This window comes from Diadema antillarum, unplaced genomic scaffold (genome assembly GCF_040938485.1).
Source record: "Diadema antillarum isolate AM-2024a unplaced genomic scaffold, OU_Dant_1.0 seq00000901_RagTag, whole genome shotgun sequence".
Taxonomy (NCBI): domain Eukaryota; kingdom Metazoa; phylum Echinodermata; class Echinoidea; order Diadematoida; family Diadematidae; genus Diadema; species Diadema antillarum.
The window spans coordinates 814,463-837,365 of NW_027271761.1; the positions used below are offsets into that span (position 1 = coordinate 814,463).

Genomic DNA, 22,903 nt, shown 5'->3' on the forward strand with positions numbered 1-22,903 from the left:
TTCTAGAAGCCACCTTCAAGATCACACACAACACACATGTCAGGGGGGAGGTAATAATTGCATGAGTTGTTAATTTCACAAATACATGGTGTATTTGTTGATTTGTGATTTTCATGAAATATACTGTGTATAAAGCAGATATCCTATGCAAATGTGTGGCACAGCTCTTGTCCTATTGATGACAATGACAACAATAATGGTACTAGCAAAACAGCATGTGACATTGATGCTAAACACGTTACTTTGAGCTGAAGCAATCCAACTGCTCTGTCTAATATGAATGAAAACTGCTAAGAATTTATGTCCAAACAAATCTCAATTTCTTTAACATGCTGTACATCCAAAGTGACAGGCCTTGGGCGAATACACAGAGGCAGGTGAGAAAGAAGAAGAAAAAAAAACCAAGTTAGGAGATATGGATGTAAACATTGCCAGTGTCTCTACACACACACAAAATAAAACATCTACAATGTAGCAACAAACGACACACACTTGCCAAAGTGCACGAAAACAAGGACTTCTGTTGAAAAGTATTGGACATACATTTTATATGCATACACTTGATTGCACCACTTTGCATAATCTACTGTACAAGTTTACAAAAGAAACAATAACTGCTACATATATAGAAGCACAATAACATATTCTTGATCACTGAGACTCTGTACAATGTATTTACACTTTCTTAATGATATTGCACTTTTATGTATCATTGGTATGTTTGTATGTGTACACGTATTTGATGAAAATGTCATATTTTCAGCTAAAAATTTTCATACATACATGTATAAACTCTTGGAATAGTCTTGCCTTGAAACTTCATTTACACACGTGTACATGTATACACACTGCAGTTTGTCAAATACGAATACGAGGGCAGGTCGAATTAGGTACACTTGGCACACTGTAAAAGTGGAAATTTTTTGCAGTGAATAGAGTTTCCTGCATTTCGGCCAACATGAAACTAGCCCACAAATTAAAGGCAGTAAGCATGAAAATATTTTTGCTTGTAATATAGTAATATTATATCTTTGATTCCGCATAATCAAAAACATGTGATATTCATTTTATTCACCTGAGCATGAGAAATTGCTTACCAAAAAATTTCCACCTTTACAGTAGGTTTATAAACAGAGTACAATGCCTTTGTACATACAATGTACATGTACATGGATGTATACATTGGAGCATTAAGGCCTCGGTACAATGTACATGTAGGTGCATGTACTGTACTGGGAAAACTTAAAGGCCTGAATTCACAAGGCTGTTTGAATCATATCGATGATTTAAATCTAGTGCAAAACAAACATACCTTTTACATGCGCATATCAGCGCACGTTCATAACTGATGTCTGTTAGGTGTAAACATTTTACCATGCACAATTATGCAGTTTAATAAAATTTGTGTAGCCAGTAATTTGTGGCCTAAATTCAACCTACTGTACCTCTATCAAATCTACAACTATCAAATCCTGTAAAAGTGGAAATGTTTGCACATTTCATACAAGAAGAAACTTGCCTGAAAATATGTAAGCACACAATTCTTTTTTGCCTACATTTTTCTTGTGTGTCCTACCTGTAGAAACAAATGAGTATTTGTAAGTCGCTTCACCACCATAGCTGCAAGTGAGCTAAAAACCTTTAACAAGAAAACAAATGTAGCAAACTAAAGCAACAATACAATGTTCTCTTGAACATTCTCATCAATACATGGAATTGGGTGATCAGGATCCCACTTCATAAAACTTGGTATCAGTAACAACTGCCACATTTCTATGACAAATTTGCTCTCAGCCAATCAGATGCAAGGATTTCAGTAGCTTATAAGTAACAACTATCGTAACTTGTTATTGATAACAAGTTTTATGAAACGAGGCCCTGGTTTCGCATTCATACTTTCAGTTTCAACTAAAGAAAACATCAATATTGTGAGACAGTGAAAACTGTGACTGGAACACTATGGGATCACTGGATGTTGCTACAAATTTGATTGCTATTAGACTTAAATCAATGTTCAGATTTTGATGAAAGAACATTTAGTGTTTCCTGAGTGAAGCCATGACTGGTGAAAATTTAGAATTCAACCCTGACCCGTAACCCCCGACTACCACAAATCATGCCTACAATCTTTCGAGTAGATGTCCTGTAACTATCTTTAAAAAAAAAAAAAGTATCAAGGTCAGCTATAAGGAATGTCATATGTTTTGCATAAATATATAAACAGTGATAATCACAGAATTTGACCGCAACCTTTGCCTCTTGACCCTCACTGAACATTGCTCCACAATAGAATATGTGCTATCAATTCCATAAAGCATTAAGATTGACAATCACCTTGAATTATTGCATACCCAAGAATATTTCCTACATACAAGTATACTCTTACCCAAAAAATATGTACCGGTAACATTGAAAATCACAATGCTGTCGGCATCATTTGAAATGGAATAGAAAACAAATTCGGTGGTAACACTTTCCAAAATTATGGTAAATAAATAACAATTATTACACCTCACATATCTCCTTTGTCATGATGTGTTCACTTCTCACTGAACACTTAAAAATAATATTTTTAAAAAGGTGATAGAATAATGCCTAAATATATAACATACAGATGACAGAATTTCACCTAACATCCCATTAATTGATGCAAAATAAAATGAAGCAAGGTTAAAGACACCATGCAAAAGAAAATAATATAGGCATATATATGACTATGAATATCTTGTAGAAGAAGGTCCACGTGATAAACAATATAATTTAAAAGATGACAATATATAAATTCATATCAACTTAGATTGTATTAGAATTGTAAGTTGTTTTTAAGCTTGATAACATCTGGTGAATGCATAAATATTTGTATCATTTAGATGCACATCCTTATATAAATCATGTAAGTTTAAAATCTATCACATCCAGCTATTGACAATATTTGCACAGATTTTCATAAAGCTTTTGAGTATGCATTTGGCAAGGCTGAGCACCAAAATTCACATCTTCAATTAAAATTAAAAAGGTAACAGCTTTGTTGCAGTAGAGGCATCACATAATGCAAACAGCTTTATTCCAACTACAGGTTGCATGCTACAAGAACATAACTCTGCAATAAAACATGAGACAACTGCTATTCTTCATGTATGAAATAGTGATGCAAAGACTGCAAAAACAGAAGAGAAAAGCTGAAATAGATTCAAAAAGAATTCTAAGATGCTGAAAAACAAGAGATAGTTTTAAAAGAATTTTGACATCCTAGGGGTGTGGCCATTGTCAAAGTGTGTATACTGAACCCTTTTAGTGCTTTGAGTGCTGACTGACAGAGAAGAACCCATAGCATTGCACACACTACCCAAAGTCCCTAGCATAGAGAGGGTTAAATATGTATCAGCTGCCATCATCTACCAAAATGATTCATTGATTAGACCAGCTTCATGAATTCACAACATTGATTATTTCTCACACTACTATCTTCATACATGCAAAATTTCTCACACCCGCAGTCTTCCATGCTGTTTCTACAGCTGAACGTTGCATTGCTTTGCTTGCAGTAATTATTGCCATACCTGGCAAGTGTTAAGGATACCTCAAGCAAGGCTTAAGCATGTATCTTTTGGATTGCCAATGATGAGTTTTGCTCAAGAAGAGCTCATCATATTTGATTTCTGGTACATCAATAAACTGATCAGAGTTGTGTCACCTACGCAGCATTATTTCAAATGACAACAGTATGCAGAAAGGATACCAATCAGTGTTGATTTTACACAGATCTTGACAAATATTTTTAACATGAAATTTTAACAGCTGGAATGTAAGGGAAGGCCAATCATAGGATATTTTGTGGATATCGTACGACAACCGACCTTGACTTGAGTTGTGAGCATCACTGTCATATGACTGCATGGTTTGTTGTATTGACTCTTCAAGGAAACAAAACTGTATTCCCCAGCCACTGTTTGCATTTTGTTTTTCCTCACCTCCCTGATTTCACTTGCGTCATTCGAGTATGGAAGTGGGGAAGACACTAGTAATAAACACACTTTATCTGCAATACTACAAATATTAGAGAGTTGTCCAATGTGGTCACAGTAACTCTAATATCCAATGATGGATACAACTCTGACAATGAAAAGATCATGATTCTTGTGTCATTCACTTGATTTTGTGCAAGTTTTCACCAACCTGCTGATTTTATATGACTGCCTGCAGTTACAACACTCCTTCTTGAAAAATAGAGACCTTCTATTCTAACCACTAAACATACATAGCAAAAGAAAGGAAGAAAACAATCATAGGCGAGCTTTCTTACTCCATATAAAAACTTCACAATTCCGTCTCTTCCAACTACTCATACGTAACACAGCCAATACTAACAAAAAATCAAGAGTAATTCATACATCAGAGTATGCCTGAGTCTCCACATCTGAGTTGAATATGAATGTGTCCAGTTTGACTAGTGTCCAGAAGAAAACGTGTGCACTGGACTCTCCATGTGGCAAGCTCGAATCCTGCAAAGGCACAACACAACCTGGGGGGTGTTTCATAAAGCTGCTCGTAAAGTTACGAGTGACTTACAAGCAACTGGTGATCAGTTCTTGTGCTGAATTATGGAAATTCTGATAAGTATAGCACATCAGAACTGATCACCAGTCGCTCGTAAGTTGTTCGTAACTTTACGAACAGCTTTATGAAACAGGGCCCTGGTCTGATCTTCTCGCATGCAATATGGGGGCAGCAATAATATGGCACCATACCAAGTCATGCACACAGCTGCAGCAAAGAGGATTGGCTTTTACTTTAGTAGAGCACTGCGTAGTTAAACATCGCTGTCGACCGCTGTGAAAAATCACAGCTATCACTTGCACAGAGTTCAGCTGCAATGCAGAATTGCACAAATTGTTCACCCACTCTGCAGAATGTACAGACTTGGCAGCATGCATCATGGAGTTCAGTCATGGAATTGAACCCTTTCAATTCGAGAGTGGTTTCTGCGCACACACAACATAATCAATAATCTAGACAATGGATCGCTGTTTATTTTGACACCAATATGAATGCACAAGTGTTTGACGTAAACAAAACGGATTGCAGTTGGAGTGTAATCGTATGAGGAAAGGTCAAACAAAACCTTTGGATAGATCTGTTGTTCTTTTCACACATCAAGTCTTTTTTCTCAATATCGAAATCATTTTACCAACTTATAAAAACATGACAATGTCTAAATTTCCAACATAATAAAACAGAGTTCTCTTACACTCTACCTCAGAACTGTGAAAATATAAAAATGAAAAACTGGACCAAAAACCAAATGTTTCCACAAGAGTGGTTAATGAGTGAGAGTGCTAGACATCTTCTCTTGGTGCAAATGACAAGCTCTGTTGATTTCAAAACAGATAAGAAAGATCTGGATAATTTCAAAGGGACTTGCTGATCTTACAGAAAGTACAGCGTAATGCATGAAAACATTTGATAATGTACAAGGATTGTGTGAATGATATCAAACCATTGCAGATGGAAGCTCAAAATGCAGGGACACACATCAAAAATGTAACCACTGGACATCATGGTACCCTGCTGTATATACTGTGGTCAACCCTAGTCTGCCCTAAAAAGTCCACTCTGGCTTGGCAAACACAAAGAACACACGCTGGATGTAGCTAAATATTTCCTATGCCTTCTAAAAGAAGACCAATCTTGGATTTAGACAAACAAATTTGAAGAGAGATTTGAAACATACGAAGACGAGATTCCTCTGCAAACTCGCAAAAGGGCTCTCTCTTGTGGTAGAAACTAAACTTTCGTCGAGAAACGCCGAGCCCCGACCGCTAGCAGACGGCATTGCTATCGGAGCTGATGTAGGGGCGGAGTGGATCGGCCTGCCGGCGTGCCTCCAGTGTGCTGCCGTGGATGGTTGCCATGGCACTGTCCTCCACCTCTGGCTCCTTCTCCTCCTCCTTGGTACACCCTCGGACACACAGGTGCATGACGCCTCCCTGTGGAAAGAGTCAAGAGATGACAAATGAATTAATTTTTGTTCTCTGTATCAAATAAGGGCACTGTAGGAAAATCACTAAGTGCAGTACAGCTGTCTCCACATACAGTAGAATTGGCTACAGCTTAATCGACATACAAATTGAACAAAAAGTTCTGATGCGTGTTATATTCACCGGATACTCAAGTTGACATCGCGGTTAAATATGTAGAAACTAACCACATAGCATCATCTATTCTCATAGTTGCATGCAGAAAGTCTGTACACATAATGTGCAAAGCAGATTTTAAAAAATGATGTCATCATATCATATCAAACTCTAATTGGTTATGAGGGTGAGACATAATCTTCTGGTCTAATTTACATACATGTATATATGTAATGGTGACTGTTGTTATCATTGAATGAAAATCTTAAAAGATTTTCGATTCCATGTCTTTTGTGTGTGTGTGTGTGTCTAATCTTGACAAAGTTTCAGTTCTGTTTGTCTGATTTAACCTGTTGAAGAAGGGCTAATATTGCTACAACATGCATTTTCCATAGACACCTGCCCTAGTATACTCAGGACTCGTCTTCAACAAGTTTACCTACATTGTATGCATAAAAGTCAACTTGAACATTACATAGTTTTTCACTTCAAAAACTTAACCATGACAACAATAAGCTTGAATGATGAGTGATTTGAAGGCAAAAGAACAATTATGCAAAATTTAGTCTAGCTCCTAGGTTTCCAGCTGGAAAAAAGTACACAAACAAATTAATTATTAGGACAATAATCCAGAGATAAGAATCTATTTGTGAGTTGAGGTTGATAGATGTACATCACTGGACTCACCCCAGCTCCTTTGTCCCAGGCTGTCCCTGTGCGTTTGTTGGCAGTGATCCCATCTCGTCTGCAGACCACACCCCTGGCCCCATCCACCTGGTCTGCCACAATCCACACCTTGTAGACAGAAACAAATACAAACATGTGGGAAAACTTTAAGGCATTGCCCAAACAATGATTTTAGCTTCAAAAAGACAAAACTGGAAGTATAACTGAGCTTCACTGGTGTAGCTGGCATGTCGAAAAGAAAGAAAGAATATTAATGCTTTGAAAATACGGCAGTTAAATATGATTGCTATCAAAATGCTTCAATATACATGTAAATGAAACTCACCGAGTGACCAGACTTACCACAATTTAATTTGTCTCTGCAGAGAGTACTGTAGACTTAATAAACTTTTCATCTTTGTATGGTTTCTTCCAAATGGCATGATGAAATTTGTTCAAAGACCCCTCAACAGTGTCGTGACAGCATACATTTGTACATGTGATTCTAACAACTACACGGTATTGGCAACTATTGGCAGGGCAAAGGTCACTACCAATATGTCAACTGATATGACTTCACGCAATGTTTGTGTTTCGCACAGATATCTCCAGGTGTTTGCCATAATTTGAAAGAGTCGCAAGACAAATTCACAACATCAGTACATACTAACTCTAACTGACACCTATCTATTGTGTATCACTGTGTTCTTTCCTTATTTCTATTTTTAGTTTCATCATTTTTTTTTTCTGTGACCATCCAATGAAGAAATGAAATGTTTAGTACATTGTATTTTCGACATTATAATAGCTGGATATTAAAACTCTCAATTGCATACTACATGAAAAAGAAAATAAAAAATTGGACATTTGACATGGTTGACGCAGTGAAGATTACACCGTCACATAACGCAAACACGGTACTGCAAAGTCATATCTGCTAAAGCACCGTCGTGTCTGAAACTTCTGACAGGCATGTTTTACATTTTAAGCGTTGCATGGACGTGATACATAAGAGGGAAGAAAGGCATCTGAGGCAGAAATCATCAACACGGGAGATATATAAAAGAAGAACTGGACACCGACCTGGTCCTCTGGGCCGACGGACACCTTGCGTACCTTGGGACTGACCTGGATCCACCTGGTGCCTTCTGGGAAGGTTGGGGTGATATCCTGTCTGAACCATAGGTTCACTAGAGTTCAATCAAAACAAATTCAAAGGATCAGAGCTTCTTCTTCGTTGTTTTTCTTTTAATTTCTTTTACACTCTGTAAATAAAAGATTGCACATTTGATCTGTATTGTAATTGACTCAAATGAAAAGGAAAGGAACCAGCCTAGGATTTGAACCTATCACTTACAGGCTACTGGGTAGCATGCAACTGGGTAGCAGCACTACCAACTGACCCCAACGCTGTTTTCTGTTCATTTTCTTTTTCTTTCTTTCTTTTTTCCTGAGAGAGTGAGCAAACTCTTTCTGGTACAAAACAATGAATGGCATTTGGAAAAGTTTAGACCCCTTCTATATCACCCCTCCCCTTATGATAATGTGCCAAATAATTCTAATGTTGCTTGCCAGACTAAATGATACAAAGTGTGCTAAAGAATGAAACAAACTTGGCATCATGATCACCAAGTTTATTTGAGGACCTTGTTATGTTATTTTGTAGGAGTCATGGTAAATTCACCCAGAGTCCCTTCAAGCATAAAAATACCTGATGAACAATCTAAATCTGTGCTTCTCAACCCTTTTCAACTTAAGGCCCACTTTGGCTCCTACAGACTTTTTTCGAGGCCCAGTTAGATAGAATGTTAACTTTTAAAATTTCATTTTTGGTCAACATCGCGGTCCACCAGTGAGAGCTTCGCAGCCCAACAGTGGACCGCAGCCTATTGGTTGAGAAGCACAGCTCTAAATTATGATTCCTGTGACTTAATGCTGTTTTCATTGATGCTGAAAATGTAATTAATGACTGGTTCCTATGACATAGAAGATTGGTCAGATGACAGGGAAGGGCTCCAACTCACTTTGGGCATCAATGGCCCAGGCGCTGGACATTCCAACTGAGATCTGTTTCAGAGGGGCCACTGACGGCGGGGCGATGTGGAACCATGTTTCACCTGCAGAAGAAAATCGAGTGCATTATGTCACCAGCTTTCATGTCAAAATGTCTGGACTTAATTGCGAATGCTTGTGCATTTTCCTTGAAACAAGATGTGATTTCTACCATCACAGTAGGTCTCGTCTTAAACTGTCTGATCCACGTGCCACTGCCATCAAATTCTAAGTCTTGTTGGCATGAACGACAGTGTACAAACTGTATAGATTGCCTACCATGAGCCTCCTCAGACAGGTATAGCATGTCGGCATGCCAATGTATCAAGTCTCGACTAAAAATTTTCTTAAATATGATTTTGTTTAATTGGATGAGATTCACAAACACAATCGTATCAAAAAATGGCAATGGCGAGGTAAAAACATATTAAACAGAATACAGAGCCAGGAATCAGAATGTTACGTATTTACCAAGCCTATACTGTCACTTTCATGAAAGCATCAAAAAAGAGGAGCTAGGGCTTATTCCTCTCTGCATTCAAGGCACCAAAATTTAGAGAGGTGATAACAGGTCGACGTACCTGTCCTGTTGGAGTCACTGACCCCGTTGCGGAAGAAGGCTGAACCATCCCTCGCCACGGCCCATATCCGGTACTTGCCCCCCACCGAGATGGACTGGAAGGGCTGGTCTGTAGGTACGTGCATCCATGCCGTGCCCTGCAGAATCAAGAGATACACTGTACCTTGCATTTTGATCTCACGATGATTGACAGATGGTCATGTGACTTGTTAGCCAGAGGTAGCCAGGCAAAATGTGAACCCAACAAGGCAAGAAGCATGTCAACACCACTTTTGATATCTAGGTAATGTGTGACACTGGTGTAATAGGGGTAGACATCCTTGCTGTAAACACATGGCCACCAGTTTATTCAGTTGACTCTTTACTTTTGAGATATGACTTGCTTTGTATTACCCTATCTATCACAGATCATAATCTTTTATGGATATTTTTGCAGTGATTTCCAATTGTGACTCCCGATTTATTAGATCATTCACACTTTACTAAATTACAAAGAATTTTGAAAGAAGTCTTCCAAAAATTGAGAGAAGTCTGCTGAACTGAAGTGGCTTATTATCACTTAAAAGTATATATAAGCAACATTTTTTTTAAATTCCTTTGATCATTTTCTCTATCACACACACCTGCTCCTCACAGATGCAGGTATCCCTTGTTACCATGGCACCTGCATCTTTTGGAGCAGGACTCTGGCTCTCACCTCTGGACAGGCGCTGGTCACGCCCAGCCTGGTGACCACGTCCCCGTTGGCGCCGATGGCCCACAGTGCGATGGGCCCCTCGTGGTGATCGTCGACATCCACCTGGAGCGAGACGTCCCGGAGAGCCAGGTTCTGGATCTGCTTCCAGGGGCCAGACGTCGTGATCTGACATCGCCTTCAGCCATCCAGAATAAAACAAGTGATTTTCGCAGATTAGAGGTGTTTGCTTATCACTTAACAGCAGTGCAATTCATGTCATATAAATGTTCCTTTGTTTGTTCATATTTCCATCTTAGAAGATGGCTGGATAGCCCAAATTCAGCTGCACTAGCTGGTCTTCCATGGGGTCCAGTTAGATGTGAGATGGGCCTACTTCACCGGGTTAATGAATGAATGCAGCAGGATCATTTGCATGAGCTGTGACCCTCTCACATGAGGGACCTATATTTTATGTCCTATTGGAGGGACAGAGAGTTTTGCCTCTTCCTAGAGCAGACAGTATAATTACACACGATATTGCTCAGCTAGACTCGGGAATAAAACTTGGGTCCTTTGGATCTGGAGGCAGACACCCTACCAACTGAGCCAAACCACTGCCCAAGTGAATTAATTTTTGTTTATGTTGATACGCAATACAAAGCCTCAGACATGCAAACGCTCTTACCTCACCCATCGTCTCCTCCGAACGTAGTCATTCCACCTTCTGTCTTTGTGGAAGGCCTTGGTGCTACATTGCAAGGAAGCAAGGGGATGTCATTGTTACAGTAAAGAATCCAAATGGTCATAATGTTAATCAAGTGTAAAGTTTGGGAGGGTGTAAGACATACATGTAATCAACATCTTCAGTAGCTCTGACCCTTTGTGTGCTTAGAGTGTTGATTGGCAAAAAGAACAACAAAAAAACACCACCACCAACAACAACAACAAATAATAATAATAATGATGATGATAATAATAATAATAATAATAATAATAATAATAATAATAATAATAATAATAATAATAATAATAATAATAATAATAATAATAATAATAATAATAATAATAATAATAATAATAACAATAACAATTATTATTATTATCATCATCATCATCATCATTATTATTATTATCATTAGTAGTAGTAGGAGTATTAGTAATATTATTACTACTACTACTACTACTACTACTACTACAACTATTATTATTACTAGTAGTGACATTTAAATAAACAAACATAGTGTCGTACAAACAGTCCAAAGTCCCTGGCACAAAAAGAGTAAGAACTGACATACTTTATGATGTGCATCTCTTGTGTTGGTACAGTGTAGGTTACACTGTATCAAATGCCTAACCTCACCGGAAGCTTTCATTTATTTTGGCACTTCTCTTGACATACACTGACACTGACACTGACACTGACACTGACACTGACACTGACACTGACACTGACACTGACATCGACACTGACAATGACACTGTGTATTCACATCTATAGCGTTACTTTGATGTGAATGTCAGCCAGCATCAGTTTGTATTTTGTGAACATTATCTGCTGATGTCCTACACACAGATGTTCTGGCTATACAATTCGAGAAGAGGGAGGGGGTTATTTTTAGGGCCATCTTCTTTACCATTTGCAGTTTTCCTTGACCATAACAGCATTATACGTGCATGCAGTTGTTATCAAGATACAGAGTCCAGCACACAAATTTTTAAGGTTTTCAAACCAACATGCAAGAACTTGGAAACATATCAAAATAAAACCATAATTAGTGTTTATCAACACATATCAGTCCAGCATGTTTTCATTTTAAAAATGCCTCAAATTTCATTGTCCAATATGCAGCCGCCTGAAAATGTGTAACCTGTAAATAATAATGAATACAGTTAAAAAAACAGTAAATACAATACAAAAAATAACTCAAACTTTGTAACCTCCACCAAGAATGGTATTGGTCTGGAATTAGAAAGTTTGAAAAACAAGAAATGAAACAAAATCTTCTCCATAACCCACAAAACCCAAAATAAAGACACCCTTATAATGTGCTCATGGTATTGAAAGACTTGTTCAGGACTTCGATACTCTTACAGATCACAGATACATGGGAGATTTTTTTTTTCCATTAAATTTCGAAGGACGCTGAAAATGTATGTTGGCCATAGCTAGTAAGATACAAGATAGGAACATGGGATATCTTTATTGGTATTTGTTTACAGCACACTCCACTAATACATGTAGCAACAGCGTAGGACCTCACTGCATTTGTACTTTTGGGCAGGCATTGAGAATGAACCTGCTGAGAAACCATCACCTTTGACCTTTGATCCCATGACCTCACATTTCAACCAATATAAGAGAATGTTGGGCTACCTGATTACTGGTCTCTGGTTGGGAAGTTGCATGGGAAAAGACATGAGGGCAAAACCCACAGGGAGCTGGGTGTTTGGGTTGGAGCTATCAAGAAGGGTGGGCAGGTTAGGGCAGGGAACAAGTAGGCCCAAAGAGTGTTAAAGTGGTACAAGTGCTATTCCATATCAACACAACTACATTTTCCCTTCTCAGTATTAGACTGACATATACGTTCCACATAAATTTTGACTGTTCTGGCAGATTGAGACATTACACTTCAGCAAATCAAATCAATGGCAAGGTGCATTTACTTTTACACAGAAATGTCCATATCAATTTCTTGTTTAGGATACTATTTGACCGTATTATAGAAGTGCACAATAGTAGTAAGCAACAAACTACAGAAAGAGTTTTTGGCATGCACTGGAAAGGGATATCAATAATTCTAAATCTACTGGAGATAGTCCTGTGACTACAATGTATTATTTGTCATGGATGATAGACAAAAAATTCACAAATTTCACTATGTAACACAAGAACACCAAAACGCATCATGAAGACAGCTACAGATTGTAAGTACAACACAGTGACAATACCATAAAGACATCCAAGTTTTGATGCACACATTTTGGTAGTACAGCGCATGATATTTGTACAGGCTAACTTCAATGCCTCCACCCAGCCCAAACACAACTTTTGAGGTAGCCCACTGTAGAAATACCTTCTCCCCCATTGCTGTATTGCACATTTGTGAAGCAAAATGAAAAAAATATATATATAAAGAGGTACATATATATATTTTCATGGCATACCAACTAAATAAATTAATAGCATATGCATATTTGTATATACATTTTACATCAAAATGACCAAAAAAACCAAATCCAAAGTGAAGACCAACTTACTTTTTGAATTCTTTTGCATACTGCCATCCTTCCTTGTCTGTACTCCCTGATATCGAAAAATCTACCTTCCAGTCAGAAATCTGCAGAGAAAGATGATATTGATTCAGATTCAATTGCATCAGTTGTCATATTTTCATCTAAGTCTTACTTGCTCACTGCCTTGGAGTGAGCACAGTTGTATAGAAGTGCAGTGGAGGATTCACTGAGGTAAGCTCTTAGTGATCTCAATGTTCATATGCTATTGCACAAAATGCCATGTTAAATTGTGATCCATGAAAATGATATCCTTTGTGGCCCTTTTTCAATCAAGAAATAGATTTCATCCTTTCAACAATGTCAACCATAATCCCAAGATCTAACCTGCCCACCCTGAAGCTCAACAAAATGGGAATAAGTGGCAGGAACAAAACTGCAACAATAAGAATTTTTATGAATGTCCTTTAGTTCACTCTCGACAGCTGGTCATAACATGAACACAACATATAATTCTGCTTTAAAAATACAGGAATATTCCCGCAAATTAGGAACAGTTGTTGGGTACACCAGACAATCAGTCAGACTAAGACTTAAAAATCATGGGATTATGATTATTGTCACTGTAATTATGGGAAAGTGACAGCTGAAATAATAATATCAAAAAAAAAACAGAAAGAAAGAAAAGGTGAAGCCTGGATCTTGCACTGGGCAACAGTGACACACTCTCCATTCCTCTAGTTGGAGGCTCAACACAATAACGGAGACCTCCGGATGATTTTCAGATTTTTACATTTGAACAACTATAAATTAGTTATACTGAGGACAGAGTTTCAGAATTTATGATAATTGGGATGAAGAATAAGAACATTTTCAAAATTTATAACAAATTGAAATGAACAAGGATGATGACATGGCAGAGTCACCATAAGAATTCATGAGTTGGGGCTCAAGGAAGCAGAACAAAAGAGGAAGGCATGCATAGATTATACACAGGTGAACTCGCAAGCAAGCGGTATTGTAATCGAATTACACTGCTACATTTCTGAAATATGTGAACCTCCTATGTCATCATCCTTGTTCAGTGCAATTTGTTTGAGGTTTTTCAAAGCATTGTTTCTCTACTCAAGAACCACAAAAATTCCACAAATCTATACATGGGGTTGTCAATTTATGTACTACATGATGTGAAATCATGAAAATCATCTGGAATGTCCCTTTAACCTTTTGAAAATAATGAGGGTCACTGAAAGTGGACAAGCGATCAAGGATGAAGGATGCAACTGAGAGGGAAATGGTTAATGAGATACAAATTGTACATACCCACTGCCAGTGTGGAGAAGGAAGGGGCAGGTCTCTTGATTCTAGCATCTTGTCAGATTCCGTCGTCCACATCCCCCTTGTGATGTCAAGAAACAGAATGACTGAATGAGCATTTTAAAAAAGTTACAAAAATGTAAAGAATACACTACTGTTAAGGTAGGCACACCATGACAGTAAAAATGAGATCTTGAAGGTGACAAAATATCACTGTTTTCCTCCTAGCTGTATTCACTCTTTACTTTTCTCTCATTTTCCTTTGGTCTCAAGTCAAAACACAGCTGTGACATGAGTCCACACAAGTCACCACATTTGCGATTCTTTTGAATGATGAATTAACCAGCACTCTCTATACACAGCTTCTACCTACATGTATGTATATTGTACATCATTAGCACAGCAACTAGCAAACCAAAATAAACTCCAAAACTTTACGCACACATTTCTGGGTATTTGTGCTTCTTTTACACTTTTTTTTAGCATATGGAATAAATAAATTGAATTGAATTTACAAATTCTTGCCATATCAATCTGTCTACATGTATCAATATATATTTCTGTTGTAGTTTTGTTTTGTTTTTTGTTTTTTTTATCCAGGTCAAGCGACACATTTTGGATTATCATATGCTTCCTGAACATGAAAAAAATTAGCTGAGGAGATAAATCGACAATACGTACTGGGTAGCACGATGTAGCAGCACTGTGAAGGCATTCACTAGTGTCTACCCACACATGCACAAATACACACAAGCAGAATGAGAGGCAAACAGACTCACAAATGCTCATTCACAAACATACACATACAAAAAACTGTCAAATAAAGAAATAAATCCTTTCTGATGAAGAGTGAATTAGGTGTTAATACCTGTCGGTGAAGCCAGACAGGGGACTCCATCGCTGCTTCTCATAGACGTAGAGGTTCTTAGAGTCAGTCTGGGGCTGGATGCCAAACGTACTACTCGCTATACCTACGTGTACACAGATTTATAAAGAAACAGATGAATAAATCATCCTTTTTGCAGAGAAAATGTGTCAGTATATTATATAAATTATCATAAAATAGTATGTAGGACACATGGCAAGATAAATCAAATGAGATACGTGGTTTATTGCTGTTGATGTTTTATGGTTTGTTTGTTTGTTGTTGTTGTTGTTTTTTTTTTGGGGGGGGGAGGAGGGGCAGATCAGTTCTAACTTCATGAAATGAAAAGAGAGTGGTATATTGACAAGAACTACAAACTAAGAAACCAGGGTATGCTGACAGTCCCCGGAGATTATGTATCTATTAATGGCTGAATAAGTTGTGAGAGGAAATTCAACAACAAAATTTTCTAACACAAAAGTGATGATTTGATGTGATGCTTACAGCCCAGTCTCATTAAGCCTTTGCCAAGACAAAATCATTTCTCCACAATGCTGTCACTACCAGCACATAGTTTCATTGTGAAGACAATGCTTGATGTCACAACAGTGCAAGAGAAATTAAAGTTAGATGGCATATCAAAACAAATGGTGAGAGATGAAAAAACAAAATAAAAGTTCCCTTGGTCAAGGAACATATTCCTCAAGTACAAATGTACAAAATAATCAGCAAAAACCATATATTGACCATGTTGATGATAAGTCTGTTATATCATTTCATGACTTTTGTCAGCATTTCAATCAGTGACAGTCAATGTTGCCTCATTAATTTAATCAAAATGTCACAATCATGTGTATTACTTCTCATCAGAGCAGTGACTATCATTCAAAATACTCAGTTTGATCATTGTCACAATATTCTTCTCTTTTCCTTTTTTTTTTTTGTGTGTAATCCTTGTCATCATTTGCACCTGGGTCCTCACAGTCCCTTACCCTTGAAGACTCCACCACCATAGCCACCTGTGTAGACCCAAGGGGTGTGGTCCAGCCCCAGACCCCAGACCACGCCCGCACCACAGCACTCTATACTGGCCATGTGACCTCCTATCTGCCTCCAGTACCTGATAAGGACAGAGAACAGGTTTAACTCTTTATGTGCCAAGACACTGCGAAGTTTTTACATTAGCATTTAGTAATCGATCCTCAGTTAAAGGTGCATGGTCCCGGTGTTTTAGTCAAATGCGTACGCGGGTGCACGGCGCAAGTTTCCTATAGAGACCTACGCTATCGACTCCTCTTTAGCCCTTACGCTTTGGCCCACTTCCCTGAGTCCGAAGAAGTCTGATCCACTGTAGTCAGTGGTCCGATCACAGTTCGGCTCATGATTCGGCTGAGGGGGATGACAGCTTCAGCAAACTTCTTTTGTGATGTCATAATAGCAAGCACATATGCATGCACCCTGGCATTACTACAGACTGCGCGATGCGCAGAGAAGACAACGAAGGCAACGTTACTTAGCAACACCTACGCACTTTACTCTTGATGACAGCTCAACTTCAGTAATCTTTGTATCAATGCTAACGGTGATCGGCAGTATCATCAACAGCGCCCTCTACACTACCAGGACTATGCCCCTTTAACCGCGTACCTCAGTCCAACAGGAAGGCCATGGTGACACAATAGGGATTAGGGGGATTAGGAAATCTCTATTTATTGATAGCCAGTTTTAAGACATCTAGGCCAATCAGTAAACGGGCACTTCAGCGAGTATGCCAATTAGTGAAAAAGCACAGTACGGGCGAATAAAAATTACCAAACTGGTATCATAGTTCATCTGCATCATTGACACTAATGCCACACAACTCTTGGTGATACAGAGCTTTTTCCAACTTTTACAAAGTTGTATTTCCCTTATGGGTGCCAGCAATTAACTATTTCATTTGGACTAATACACAGACATCACTTGGTTTCAGAATCATGCCAGTGTTACAAAGTTACGAATGCAAACACATTTGTTCATTCTAGAATACTGCAATACTCTACTGGTGTGACAGTTTATAAAAAAATAGATTAATCTACTCAAAAATTCTGAAATGAAACACATCATTCAAACAAACCCAGCCAAACTAAAATCCCTAATATTATCAATAATGATGTGAAGCTCACAGGAAAGTACATGCATAGAAGTTTCTACTTGATTTCATCAAAGTATGTGACTTGGCTATGTAATTTAACATTTATTTTCAATAGTCCTTTCTTTTTTTTAAGTAAACACAATGAGGTACAGAACCACAGGGTGTGGATTGTATTCAGATTTTACATAATCAAACACTAACAAAAGTGAGGATGCAATCAGACACTTACAAATGTGAAGATGGGGCGATCTGCATGTTGGGCAGAGTCTCATGTATGAACACATCTCCCCGACAGGTGACTAACCAAGCTGCCCTGTGCGAGGGCGCCCCATAGATGCCTCGCACCTCGTTGCAAGCCATGCTTATGGCAGCCACCTGCAACACAGAAATTTGTGATCACAACATGCTTTCCTTTAATACTTTGATCGTATGTGTCTTGTTCAGCAAATGTTCCCTTTCTAAATTATCCACACTCAATCTGTTCTTGTTTCTCCATCATGCACTGCTTTCCTTCATAATTGATACAGGAAACTTTATCATTTGTGACCCTTCTTTCATTTCCTCATTACAGCTACTCATATATCAACTGGATAGAAGCAGAAGTATCAGGTATCATAACTAATCCTGGCTTCATTATTTGTTTTCAACACTAGAATGTAATACCCTTCTTCCCTGTTGCTCCAATAATTCACACTTGCAACCCCCCAAAAAAAAAAAAAAAAACAAAAACAAAAACAACACACACACACAAAATAAATAAATAGATGGGAAAAATTGTACACCATCATTAGACTTTCCAAAAGCTGGGTTCATTTCTACTCCGCATCTGGTAAAATATCATTACAATGGCATGATACTGCTGTGCTAATTTGGGAGAAATTTTGTGAAGAGTTGTCAAATGCAATATTGCTGTCTCACCCATTCCTGCAGCTCCTTGTCATTGTTCACTCGTAACGAGATGGGCTTCCTGTCCAGACCCTTTTTGGTGTGTAGATGCAGAACGAGGGTCGCTCCGAGCTGTTGTTGACCTCCAGGACACAGGTGATCTCACTGAGCAAAAAGCTGATGAGCTGATGACAAAGAGACAGTTACACACAAAAAATCAACTTATGTAAGCACACAAATCACCTGTATCAGGTTTGGTATCAGTGCTAACGTCATTGCTATGGTAACAGGCAGTGCTAAATGTACCTAGATCATCTGGTCTTGTCAAAGATGCCCACAATCAATAGGTTTATTATCATGGCAAAAGGGATGTAGACCAAACTTGACATGTCCTGTGTGACCTTCTATACTGCTATTTACACTGTACAAATTCTTTCTCTTTTTCTTTACAATAAATGCCCAATGATGGTTGGTTATTTGCAGACCCTTGGCATAAATATGTCAAGGGTTGAAGCAGTTACTACTTCCTCTGGAAGGCTGTACCATTCCTTTATGGTCCTTGGTAGGAATAATGACCCAGCCCCTGTATTGCATTCTGCAGGTGACAAGCTGGAACTGCTCGCTGTGAGAGCATCGTTGGCAAGGGGGTAGTAGGAGGAATTTTGATTTGATTATTGGGCAGTGGACAAGGTCATTGTAGATCCTTAGAGCATGGAGAGACGTGAGATCTGACTACGGTGTCCAGGGACTGCCAGCCAAGGTCTCTTTCAGTCATCTTTCATATTGGATGACTTTTTTTTTCTGCCAACAACTTCCAGCATTCATACCTTCATCTTCATTCAAACAGGAGGCATTATCTTTTTTTTTAAAACACAAGTTAATGCAGGAGGTGTTTCTTGCTTACCTTCTGCTTTCCAATAGGCTGAAAGTGTACCGAGAATCGGCTCTGCTGGCGCCCCGTACCATCCATGCCTCGCTCGAGCTCAATGGTGCAGTCCACCCACTGACGGCGCCTCCCTTCCGAGCACCACTGCATGGCACCCATCTTGGCCCATGAGCTCTGCAGAAGAGCACGGAGTTTGCAACATCAATATTCACTTCATTTAATTTCATTTCATTCATATTCCATCATACTTACGGGAAGATATAGCTAACACCAAATTACAGCAAATACACCAAACGTCACAGATCATCTGACATACTCCCGGAGTACAGATCCGGCAAGACAAAATGGTAAAAGACACGGTACTGCTCGGGTACCAAAGAAAATGAGAAATATGATGGGGCCCCCATGAAAGCAAGCGCATTTGACTGCAAGTCCTATTATAACAACTGGTTTCAACAGATAATGGCTGTTGGATGGATGCAATGTAAGCGATAATTCCCCCCCCCCCCAAATAATGATCATCATACTGATTATACAGTTGTACCATGGTAAGCTGAAGAAATAGCATGAAATGTATGGTAGCCACTGTTGCATTAATACATGTGCCCTTGCAGGTTTACCTTTGTATCAATACAGATCGGTGCTGGTGTTGTCCACCTACACTGATGACATACACATATTGTAGGCAATGTAGCTCACAAATATCATGGCTTCAATACGGCAGGCCTTGCATCCTTCCACAGCTGTATGACATCACTACATGAGGGTACGACATGTTCTAGGTGACTTGTTCAAAACAGACAAGAGATTCCAAATGTTCATTTTAAATAGTCTTTTCATGTTTTCCTCTTTTGTATGCTTCCTTCTGTCATTATTTCTGTATGTCTTTCTTTCTTTCTATGCAACTGATTCTAGATCTCTGTCTCAATAAACAAACAAACAAACCTCTCCCCCCCCCCTTAAAAACAAAAAGTTATAACCTTTCAAAACCCAAACAAATGCAACCAGCAATGCAAGAGAAAAGCAGGGACCATTGTACTCACTCTCTCCACAGCACAGGGGTAGTGTTCATAACCTTTGACCTCTTCTTCCCTTCTCCGTCTCAGGAGCTTGAGGATGGAGCCTCTCCACGCTCCCTCCTGAAGCCTGTGACGGAAGCTCTGCTGGCTTAGGGTGGCTTCAAAGAAAATATGATCGACAAGGAGTTCACAGTTAATACTACCAAAGCCCACTGTCTAAAATGTTGCTGTATATCATATATAAAACATGTTACCCTTAAAATTCCTTCAAGCATTACCATATTGTGTATCAAAAACACTGTGAAACAGAGTGGCAGTAGCTTTTTTTTTTTGCTATGCATTTGATCAATGTGTTGACTATGATTACTGCGCAAGACTGTTATCAATTTGCAGCAACATGTATTTTTTATAAAGTAAATGTATTGATGAAAGGATTGGACAGTATAATCCCACAGGTTTCAGTAGCTCCTGAAATTTCAACCTGACAAAATAACTTAATTCTGTACACTCCAGGAGCTTTTGCATGTTTTCTAATTTGTGGATGCTTGGAACTAGTTAAGGTACAGACCATGTACTGCACTCAGACACATGACTGGCATTTTATGACTATGTGCACTCAACAACCACAAATATTGACATTGTGTAAATTTCATTTATCAGACGACTCTCCAAAATTTGACACACTCATGCACAATACACACATTCTGCAAATGGCTTGTTGAATACAATCTACCTTGATGAAACCACTTTGGTAGGGATGTCGGTTCCACCACGCATCCACCTCCACTGACCCACGACCACCGAACCTCCTCCTCGTCTTCATCTGCTGTAGTGGACAGGTCCACCATGCTGTCGCTGTACGGTAGAGGTGATTCGGCTCGTCGGGGGAAGAGATGGGGGGACATCTGCTGCCTCGCGTGGGCAAGGCACAAGAGTTTCCTCCGCCCGTAGAGCCTGTCGCCAGAGTCTACCATGATGGTCGGCGGCATCACCTTGTGATTCGCATCACTCATGGTGCTGGGATCCATACCTAGGTCATGACTGCTGATTGAGAGCTTCAGTTCAGGAGAGAAGTCCTTGCGATCCGGGCTGAACTGTGCATACCTCCGGTCCTCCCTTTCGACAGATTCCGGGATTCCGGTGGTGGACGTAGCCTGGTGGCTCTGCTGCTGCAGCAACTGCCTCAGGTCCATGGTGATGTCTGGGCCCACTAGGGCTCCGGGAAGAGACTGCACGCAATCGGGCAGATTGTCCGTCTGGGTCCCTTTCTCGCTGCCGCCACCCGCCAGAGGGTTTTCACTGGAGTCCTCCTCATCGTAGTCTCCGATGTAGTTGATGGGCGTGTCCGAGAAGTCAGAGTGATAGCTGGGCTGCCTTGCCAACGCAGGCTTCTCCCCTTCAACTGGTGTCTGGTTGTGCACCTCGTCCACCGTTAGACCCTCGGGTGGTGTGGACTCCGGGAGAGCACTACCACTTTGAGTGTCACTACCAGACGTAGCCTCTGACACCTCCTGGCAATGGACACAATCTCCTGGATCCACCATATCTCGCTTGGACACGGAGTCCTCATCGGCTTTCGACCGGTCGGAATCCTTTTGCCTCTGAGCTTCTCTTCTTCTGTTGTAAGAGCTGAGGGAGAGCGAACTGCCCATAGTTCTTGACTGGCCCTGTATGTCCGTGTAGGAATTCAAACTATCCTCGAACCGGGAGTAGAATCCCGAGACGGCATTGGCAAGGATACCATCATCTGTCTGCACACACATGGTCCTCACCAGCTTTCCGTTGTGCACGAACTCCTCTCCAAGAACAGATGGACCACTCATGTCCTCGTCCATCATCGACAATCCCGAGGGATCACTCACACTCCTCGCAAAGCGGTTGTTGACATCCAGATACTGCATCTTCCCCGACAGGCTGATGGAATAGGAGGCCAAGCTCTCAGCTATGCTGATGCTGTCGTCATGGTAACCCGTATCATTTTTGTCGGTGATGACAATAGACTTCCACTCCCTGCCACTCAGTTCCTCATAGGACACACCGGACCGGAAGACTAGGCTGGGGCGATCTTCTGCTGTCAGTGCCCATACCTGTAAGGATTTAAACGGGGAATACTGGTAGTATTACAATTTAAGTTTATTATCATCTGGCAGGTATTATTAATGAAGGAGCACCAACAAGACATGCATTGCATAAGTTTCTCTGTTTCAATCACAGCCTAATGCTGTAATGACATTGTATGAAATACAACATTATCTTTAAACAAAAAAATAGACTGTAAGAAGTTCCAAAAAACAAAATATTCCTTTTAGTCATCAACCGACATACACAAGTGTACTTACCACTCTCGGTCTGTTTGTTTGTTTGTTTGGGGGTTTTTTTGCATAAAAAAAAATTTACATGTGTTAGACACATTGTATATCAGTAAATTACAAGCGTATGTTTGAAGACTGCAGACAAG

General features: G+C 39.5%; 1 protein-coding gene across 1 annotated transcript in view; it reads right to left on the bottom strand.

The window, feature by feature from the left end:
- Positions 1-5,640: 5,640 nt before the first annotated feature.
- LOC139741096 (tectonin beta-propeller repeat-containing protein 1-like) overlaps positions 5,641-22,903 on the bottom strand; it is a 41,328-nt gene continuing 24,065 nt past the window's right edge. The window contains 17 exon segments of the mRNA XM_071651685.1: positions 5,641-5,987; positions 6,822-6,929; positions 7,884-7,990; positions 8,825-8,917; positions 9,434-9,569; positions 10,130-10,304; positions 10,794-10,856; positions 13,367-13,446; positions 14,663-14,738; positions 15,525-15,627; positions 16,514-16,641; positions 17,885-18,030; positions 18,574-18,632; positions 18,635-18,725; positions 19,445-19,600; positions 20,470-20,603; positions 21,179-22,532. Coding sequence (XP_071507786.1) covers positions 5,820-5,987; positions 6,822-6,929; positions 7,884-7,990; positions 8,825-8,917; positions 9,434-9,569; positions 10,130-10,304; positions 10,794-10,856; positions 13,367-13,446; positions 14,663-14,738; positions 15,525-15,627; positions 16,514-16,641; positions 17,885-18,030; positions 18,574-18,632; positions 18,635-18,725; positions 19,445-19,600; positions 20,470-20,603; positions 21,179-22,532 — 3,177 coding nt within the window. The 3' untranslated portion in view covers positions 5,641-5,819.